At 36.5% G+C, this 9,825-nt stretch overlaps 1 protein-coding gene across 2 annotated transcripts in view; it reads right to left on the bottom strand.

Moving 5' to 3' along the window:
• Positions 1-3,153, bottom strand: part of wdr11 (WD repeat domain 11) — a 140,106-nt gene extending 136,953 nt beyond the window's left edge. For both annotated transcript variants that reach the window (XM_016507319.1, XM_016507320.1), the window contains exons 1-2: positions 2,951-3,153; positions 1,041-1,152 (exon numbers count right to left, since the gene is read on the bottom strand). In XM_016507319.1, coding sequence (XP_016362805.1) covers positions 1,041-1,152; positions 2,951-3,048 — 210 coding nt within the window. In that variant the 5' untranslated portion in view covers positions 3,049-3,153. The remainder of the gene's footprint in view (positions 1-1,040; positions 1,153-2,950) is intronic.
• Between the last annotated feature and the right edge of the window lie 6,672 nt (positions 3,154-9,825).

Genomic DNA, 9,825 nt, shown 5'->3' with positions numbered 1-9,825 from the left:
GAATATGACGCAAACCTGCAATAATTAAATGTTAAACAACACAAATATCCTTTATGCATTTAATCCCATTCTATTAACCAATGTCTTTGCTTCTGACCTTCGATGATCCAGTTCAATCACACTAATAAGCAAAAATTACTCTAGACAAACATTTGTGTGTCTTTTTTATTGCTGAAGTGTGTTGAAATTTCTTCTTCTGCATTCTACTGTACGGACGTAAATTTACTTTCCCTTCAGCCTGAGGCTTATTCATTTCACTTTTGGTGTGAAAAGGCTTTTATATTTGCCAAAAATATTACTTTTTTATTTTAAAAACAAACAAACAAGCCCTGTCCAGATTTAAAACGTACCGCGAAAGTAACGTAACGCATTACTTCCCATAAAAAGTAACTAAGTAACGTAATTAGTTTTACTTTTTTAGGGAGTAACGCAATATTGTAATGCATTACTTTTAAAAGTAACTTTCCCCAACACTGAATATAAGTACAGTGTTGTAAACGTACATGCATATTTTTTATTCCATAGTAAGGGCAATTCATACAGTACATTTAAACTGTGTTACTTTAAGACCATCTCCGAACTTTCTACCACTACTCTGCTGTTCTTCCTGTACACCTTGATTGACAGATGTCTCGTCCAGTCAGCAGTGAGTAATCTATTCTCACACCAATGGCGCGGTCTCAAACTATACCTACCTCTTCCGGTTTGTCTTGATTTGTCATTGTGTTTTCTGACTTGTTATTTTGTTTTCGGATTTGTCATTGTGTTTTCTGACTTGTTTTAATGTTTGCGGAATTGTTGTGTTTTCTGATGTTATTTAGTTTTTTTTAGATTTGCATTTGCGTTTATAATTTGTTATTTTGTTTTCAGAATTGTGATTTGTTTTGCACTTCTCGGCTACCGTACTTCTCTGATGGTAAATGTTCCTTTGGTATTATAGCAAATTAACCAAGGAAAGCATAAGTCTACTATTCAACTTTCTGTTTTGGTCAAATGAACAATGCTGTGAGACAGTGTGTGAACAAACATTTAAACCCCACCTTGACCACACTGGCTTTGTGTCTCTCCAGGACCTGAATGGTCTGAGCCGTTTTTGGATCAATGATGAGGATACTAGAGTGACAGCCTTGAGCGATCAGTCCCTGCCATCCCCTAAGCAGAAAGAGAGGAAACAGTATCAGAGGAAAAGGAAAACAGTATCAGAGAGAACCTAACAAGTTGACAAATTACAATGTATATAAACACATTTATAAAACATTTTATAAAATAAAGGCCTATTACTTTCTCTCTCTGGGAAATTTTAATTGTCCACCATCAAAAATCGTCATATTGCACACCCCTAACTTTACATCTTTTTTTCTAAACAGTATAATAGGGTAATTCCGTGTCAAATCAACCAAATTTCAACAAGTATAGCAATGAAAGCAATGAGTCAATTTCACTTGACAAATTTCACCTGAGATTCAGAGCCAAATTACAGGGGGGTAAAAATGACTTCAGAAAGATTGCAGCATCATTATGTTATTTTCACTCAGAGATTTGTAATTTGTATTTTCACACAGAGATTGGTAAATTTATTAAAATCTGTTGAATTGAACCTTATTTATTTAGTTAACATTATATGCCAATGTTGACTGTTCAAAAATTGAAAAAAAGCACTTTTTATTTATTTTTTCTCTCCAAAGTTTGCATGTCTGTAACTCAAGAAGTTTTAAAGATATCTCAATGCCCTTTTAGATTTTGGATTTTAACAAACTTTTATTTTGGTATCTTCATTTTTAAGGCTCTATATGGTTCATTTCCAGAGATAAAGGGCTCTCAACATGGCTCTGGGGGTAAATTTTTAAATTGTACACAAATTCAACAAATTGGACATTGAGTTGCATTGGGCTCCCCATATCTCTGGAAATGAAACAAATGGGACCTTAAAAATTAAGATTACAAAAGAAAAGTTTATTAACTCATTCCCCATCAAACACAGAATTTTCCAGGTTCCTGTGTTTTCACTGTTATACACTTGGCGCTATTATGCACCTCCTGGATGAGTCCCGAATCTCCCGATCAAAAACATAGCCTATGCGAGGAAGACGCAGAAATGAGCGATCTCATATATAAGCAGATGCATATGAAAAATAATGCAATCATCAACAATAAACACTATATAAATAAAAACTGCCTAATGTTACCGAGTCAAATGTCAATCGAGGGAGTGCTAAAGGACTGTTTTGGGTTTTTTTTTTTAAGTAGAGGTTCTGTTCTTTATTTTGATGAATTGCATGTCCAGATATTCATACAACAAAATATTCTGTGGGCCATAAAATTTTAGGAAGAAAAATAAGATCAGAAATGCTGGTGGTAGCTGGCAACTTTTTTCAAAAACGCTGGCAGGGAAAGAGTTAAGAATCAGAATTTAAAATGATATTGACATATCTTTAATATTTCTTGAGTTACAGGCACACAAACTTTGGAAAAAGAATATCTATGGCACACAGACAGATCTGTTCTATGCAGTTGTTTTGATACAGGGAAACCAGATACATTTCTAGTTTCAACATTAGTTGTTCTTCAAACATTTCTCTTCAAAAGAAAAAAAACTATCAACCGGGGATATTTGGTTGTGTTGACACAGGATACACACTAATTTGTTCAGCAAGAATGTACATATATTTTTTTAATGGTAACGACACGAGTGTTGTCATGTAATGCGCGTAATCACAACAATTTTTATTATTGCCATTGACGTGATGAATGTGAATACACTGAATACTCAATATATAACGCAACATCACGCAATCAAAAGAAGATTAACGTGACAGCTTGATTACGCTAAATTTCGATTTCTATTTAAAAATTAAAATTTACCGCATGCCTACGCAAGCAACGCGTTGTTGTAAACTGCTAACTCTGTGGGTTTGTTGACAGTCTGCAAAGCTAAAGCTAACGTACTCACCAGTCTACTGCTGTCTTGTTCTGTAAATTAAGGGTTCCGGTCAATGTTCGTGCAGCCAGTTTAATATTGACCGTGTATGGAATCATGGTTGAAGCCATATGTCAAAACTACATGAAAAAGTGGAACGTTTTAGTTCGTTAAATGTAATGAATTGTCCAGCTGTGTTTTTAGGAAATGTTTGCGGTGCGTTTCATTACTGTTCCGTCCAGAAAATGTTCCGTCAAATCTATAGTACCCCCGGGTTACAATGCCGTAATTGTCATGTACCCCATCGTATATGTGTCTTAATATATTGAATACAAAAATAAACTCACTGTTTTTAAAAACATTTATTTTTATTATTATCACACTAATATATTTTGCCATTTTGTGTAATATCACTTTAGGTAGGAAGTCGGTTCCTTATCCTATTAGTGTAAAACTGTAAGATTGATATAGTTTATTTGTCTTACTTTTTTTAACTGTTGACTTTGTTATTGCCTTGTTTAGCCGCTGAATGTTTGACTGATGTTATAGAAAATGACAGAATTTTTTTTTTCCTATTTTTTGCCCATTAAAGAAGTTATAGGCCTACAGTTTTATACCTGCTTGAGTAAATTTCCGAATGTCTAATATCCTTTTATCTATAAAAATCCTACGTTTAAACACACAATACATTATAATCTGCAATATAATATCTATAATCTCTATTATAGATTAGTGATTAAATTCTGTGGAACTTTCTCAAAATACACGGTCAAGCTAATAATAATAAAAAGTGCATGTGTGCAGGGACAAGAGAAAGAACGCGCTTGTCATGGTTAGAGATTTTTTTTTATTTTATTTATTAATTTTTTTGTACTTATGTGTTTATAAGGTGTCTTTGTGTGTTTCTTTGAATAATGATTTTCTGTATTTTTATTTTATGTTTCATGTAGATGTGTTTAGAGCAGGTTTATCCGTAAAAAAAAAACTTTTTAGATATTGCGTACCTTACATACTTCCAGTGGTGTAAAGTAACGAATTACAAATACTCTCGTTACTGTAAGTAGTTTTTCGCAGGAATTGTACTTTATTAAGTAGTTTAAAAACACTTTTACTTTTACTTGAGTAAATTTTTAGTACTTTTACTGTGCTATTTTCCCTCAACCTGCCGTCGCTCCCAAAGATTATCTTACTATATAGGGAGATGAGAGGGTCTGTATTACCAGAGTCCCTTTAAAGGGTTAGTTCACCCAAAAATTAAAATTAGCCCATAAATTACTCACCCTCAAGTCATCCTAGGTGTATATAACTTTCTTCTTTCAGACGAATCCAGTCGGAGTTATATTAAAAATTGTCTTTGATCTTTCAAGCTGTTTCATGGCACTCAGCGGGTGTTGCATGCATCAGTCCAAAAGAAGTTAAATAAAAAGCGCCCATCCATAAAAAAGTGTCTCACACGGCTCCGGGGGGTGAACAAAGGCCTTCTGTAGCAAATCGATGCGTTTTTGTAAGAAAAATATCCATATTCAAAATGTAATAATCACTTTAATGTAGCTTGTGCTCACTGTTGTACACGGAAGCAGTTCTGGGCGGATGACGTATGAGGTCAGCGCTGCGCATGCGCCGCTCAGAAGTGACGCACGCGGAAACGCAGAGGAGAGATCAAAACAAAACAACGGTCACTAAACGAGGCGCTGGGTAGAGATCAAGACAAAACAATGGTCACTAATTAGAAGTACAAAACGAGGATTTGTAAAGAAGAATGTCGGAGGATTTCGATATAAGCCAAGAGGAGACTGGTTTTGCTTTGCTAAAGTAAGGAAACTTTGCTTCCTTTGCTCCTGTTAACAAACGTTGGTTTTCACAAGACTCAGCATGCGCAGCGCTGACCTCATACGTCATCCTCCCGGAACTGCTTCTGTGTACAACTGTTGGTGCAAGCTACATTAAAGTGATTATTACGTTTTGAATATGGATATTTTTCTTACAAAAACGCATCGATTCACTACAGGAGGCCTTTGTTCACCCCCCGGAGCCGTGAGAGACTTTTTATTTATGGATGGGCGCTTTTTATTTAACTTCTTTTGGACTGATGCATGCAACACCCGCTGAGTGCCATGAAACAGCTTGAAAGATCAAATACAATTTTTAATATAACTCCGACTGGATTCGTCTGAAAGAGGAAAGTCATATACACCTAGGATGACTTGAGGGTGAGTAATTTATGGACTAATTTTCATTTTTGGGTGAACTAACCCTTTAAGGCAAGTCATGTCACTCAGCAGCCATCTTTGAAATGCCTCTCGGGCATGAAAGTGCAGTTCCTATCTCTTTGAATGGGGAAACGTCAAATTCTCCAAAACTGTTCAACAAGCTTATGATTAGATTTCATATTTGAAATCACCAATGAAATCTGACAACGACTGTCTCATAAATGTTGTTTCTTTTGCTCAAATAGCATTAAAAAAAAACATATTTTTCAGGCGAGATCAGCCAGTGCGCACTGCGCAGTCCTAAGCGATCGTCTCACTGTTTCTACCACTGTTGCCAACTCTCGCAAGATAAATAAGCAACCGCAGCTTCAAAAACAATCCCAAAACAAGGCCAATATTTTTTTTGATGATTTATTATCATCAATATTATTTATTATCAATTATTTATGACCAATAAATGAGCCTGCAACATATTAAACTGAAACCACCCTTTTATCTGATAAGCAAAAACATAAGATATGTTACAAAAATCAGCAAACTGCAACCAAGTGGGAACAAAACTCATCTACAATCACCTTTGAGCAGAATAGGATTGGAGAGATGGAAAAAGAGAAAATCACAATGAGCTTCAAAGGGGAGCTGTAACATAGCCACCTATTTATAGCCTACTAAAATATAGGCTATTCGAACCAAATGTATTTACTCTTAGTATTAGTATAGGACAACTTGTTTTTTATTACAGCCCGTGATAATTAATACATTACAAAAATATTGTACAAAATAAAAAATTAGGCTAAAAGAAAGTCATCCCACTCCTCTACGTCTACTTCTATCATCGCTTGGATTACAGCGTCACGCGCCTTCTTTTTGAACATGATTTTTCCCCAGTGAGGGGGAGGAGGGGGCAGAACATTTGGCAAATTATGCTGCAGCAACCATATTTTTAAAAAATAAGCCCCAAAAAAACACAACCTGCGACGCAGGATTTTTTCACGCAACTTTACAAAAAAAGAAGCCCAAAGTCGCGTATAATACGCCGGACTTGGCAACTCTGGTTTCTACAGCAACCAGTAACAGCAGCTGCAGTGATGTGCTGACTTAGCGATTGGCTCTTCTATTCAGAAGGTGGGGCTTCCTTCAGTAGAGCGGCCATATTGAGCGTTGCATTTTTCAACGTAAAGCTTTTCAAGTGTAACGGTCAACTTGGATCATGTGTACCTTAATAACCAATCACATTACAGCCTTGACGTCATTGAATTTCAGTCAGAGTTGTATGACGCTCAATCACTGTTTACGGATGGTTGTGACTAGAAGGGATACAGCTCCGACCAGAAACTAACAATGAAATTTAATTTTCTACCTATTAGATTGTTTTATTAATGTCTACACCTACCTCAACCTTAAACCAACCCCTTACAATAATGCAAAAATAGTTGTACAGTGTGAAAAAATTACCCTATATTGATGTGTGCATGCCCAGTAGCCACAGCTGTCTCCCTTCTAGCTTTAACCTTTACGGATACCATAGAAATGAATGAGAAATGCCATAAACTGAATCCCACCTGTCGCAAAAAGTCAGTGACTTCTCTTATAAAACAGCATTTTTTCTCGTGGTAAACTCCAAAAGTATTGTTTAGTGTAAAACATGTGATAGGCTGTCGATCCATTAAATGATGAGCTGTTTCCTCTAAAAAGCAGTTTATTCAGCGTAGTGAAGCCTCTACACCATTGACATCCATTTAAAAAAAAAAACGGCTTTGGTCTCCTTCCCCACGTACTGCCAAAGCGGACATGTTAGCATTATTAGCCGTTACGCTTTTTTGGCTAAAGTTTGCAGGCTTGCCTTCTAGTGGCTTGGTCTCTGGCCGTTTCTCAAACACAAGGCTGCAACCTCCAGAGGTCGCATTTGCAGGCTGCATACGTCATCATGCCTGGTTTATTTCAGTTAACTGAGCATTACATTCGCGAGTCATAAGCATATTACATTCAGTCCGGTGATTCCCGTCCAATCAAATCGCGCATAGAAAACTTGCATCGGACAGACTTCAAGACACCTGGAGCCAATTTACCCTTTCAAAGAAAACAGCAGTTCTTCTAGCTGAAACATTAGTGAAAACATACAGCTCAGAAAATGTATTTAACAAGCTAGGGATAATACGCTTGCATTGAACTCTAGTGTAAATATAAGGAAAGCAGCAATGAATGAGAGCTTAGATTTGCCTTAGTTTGCTTGAATTAAAGAGGGCAATTCTGAATGAGAAACAGTCATCCCCAGGTAATAACAATATTGTTGTATTATGTTGGCACACATGGAAGACAGTGCTCTCTATGTAGTACTAAAGCTATTCAATAAAATTTGGGACAGGAAAAATCCCGGTAGAATGGAAACAGTCTATTATATTACCTATATTAAAACATGGGAAAGATGTGTCAGACCCCACAAACTATAGACCTATAGCACTAACTTCACAACTAGAGAAAACGATGGAACCAATGGTAACAGAAAGAATTACATTTAGAAAAAATCACAAATATCATTTTGAAATTATACACAAGGAATTTCAGGAATTGCGGCACAGCTTAGAATTCAGCCAAGAACATATAGACACTCTCACTAAGGAAAATAACTTTTTAAAGGATTCAGTTCACGCACTTACCACTCAACTCACTTCTGTTGTCACAGAAAACAAAACCATGAAAGAAAACATTTTGGACTTGCAAACACGCAGCATGAGGGACAATTTAGTTTTCACAGGCATCCTGGAACAAACTCCAGACGACCCCGAGAAATCAGTCAAGGACTTTATGATAAAGCAACTCAAATTACCAGCCAAAACTGTACCGATCATCACCTTTCACCGTATCAGATCTCAAAACAACAACCGACCACGACCAATCATTGCAAAATTTGAACACTATAAACACAAAGAACTGGTTCAGAGGCAAGGCAGACAACTTAATTAAAGGCACAAACTATGGTCTCAATGAGCAATACCCAAAGGACATTTTCGAACGTCGAAAGCAACTTTTCCCAATCCGAACAGAGAAAATAAATGAAGGAAAAAGAGCAATCATTACAGTGGACAAATTATACATAGATGGACAACTATATCGCAATAAGGACATTACCCCCTGGCTTTTCTGAACAGTTCACTCCCATTCCTGAGTTAACTGCCATAATGATAAACTGATCTAAACTCTCTCTCTCTAATCTATAAGATGTGCCCTTGCTTTTGCACCTAGGTCTCATGCCCCCCCCATGTTCCACCCTATGTTTGTATTTAATGGTTTTTGTTTTGTTATTGCTGCCCTGCTGTGTACATTGTCAATTTTATATCTGTATTTTTGTCAGTCTGCCAACAACATTTCATTGTTATACACACACACATATGCACTGCCGTACCCTTTCGAATACATACACTCACATTTATACATACAGTACATTTCTTTTTATTTTTCATTAAAACATGTCATCTGTCACTTTTGTAACCTGGAATGTTCGTGGATTTGGTTCTCAGACAAAGAGGATTAAAGTTTTTAATAATTTAAATAAACTACAAGCCGACATATGCCTTCTGCAAGAAACACATCTATCAGAATCTGATCATAACAAAATTCAATCATCAAAGTACAGTCATTTATTCTCGGCTCACTACAACACAAATCAGAGAGGAGTATGCATTTTAATAAGTAAAAAAAAATCGTATTTGTTCATAACACCACCGTTATATACCCTGAGGGACGTGCGCTGGGTAGAGATCAAGACAAAACAATGGTCACTAATTAGAAGTACAAAACGAGGATTTGTAAAGAAGAATGTCGGAGGATTTCGATATAAGCCAAGAGGAGACTGGTTTTGCTTTGCTAAAGTAAGGAAACTTTGCTTCCTTTGCTCCTGTTAACAAACGTTGGTTTTCACAAGACTCAGCATGCGCAGCGCTGACCTCATACGTCATCCTCCCGGAACTGCTTCTGTGTACAACTGTTGGTGCAAGCTACATTAAAGTGATTATTACGTTTTGAATATGGATATTTTTCTTACAAAAACGCATCGATTCACTACAGGAGGCCTTTGTTCACCCCCCGGAGCCGTGAGAGACTTTTTATTTATGGATGGGCGCTTTTTATTTAACTTCTTTTGGACTGATGCATGCAACACCCGCTGAGTGCCATGAAACAGCTTGAAAGATCAAATACAATTTTTAATATAACTCCGACTGGATTCGTCTGAAAGAGGAAAGTCATATACACCTAGGATGACTTGAGGGTGAGTAATTTATGGACTAATTTTCATTTTTGGGTGAACTAACCCTTTAAGGCAAGTCATGTCACTCAGCAGCCATCTTTGAAATGCCTCTCGGGCATGAAAGTGCAGTTCCTATCTCTTTGAATGGGGAAACGTCAAATTCTCCAAAACTGTTCAACAAGCTTATGATTAGATTTCATATTTGAAATCACCAATGAAATCTGACAACGACTGTCTCATAAATGTTGTTTCTTTTGCTCAAATAGCATTAAAAAAAAACATATTTTTCAGGCGAGATCAGCCAGTGCGCGCTGCGCAGTCCTAAGCGATCGTCTCACTGTTTCTACCACTGTTGCCAACTCTCGCAAGATAAATAAGCAACCGCAGCTTCAAAAACAATCCCAAAACAAGGCCAATATTTTTTTTGATGATTTATTATCATCAATATTATT

This window comes from Sinocyclocheilus anshuiensis, unplaced genomic scaffold, assembly GCF_001515605.1.
Source record: "Sinocyclocheilus anshuiensis isolate Anshui unplaced genomic scaffold, SAMN03320099.WGS_v1.1 scaffold1938, whole genome shotgun sequence".
NCBI lineage: Eukaryota > Metazoa > Chordata > Actinopteri > Cypriniformes > Cyprinidae > Sinocyclocheilus > Sinocyclocheilus anshuiensis.
Note: the sequence above shows the minus strand (reverse complement) of the source record. Positions and strands in the feature narration are given on the sequence as shown.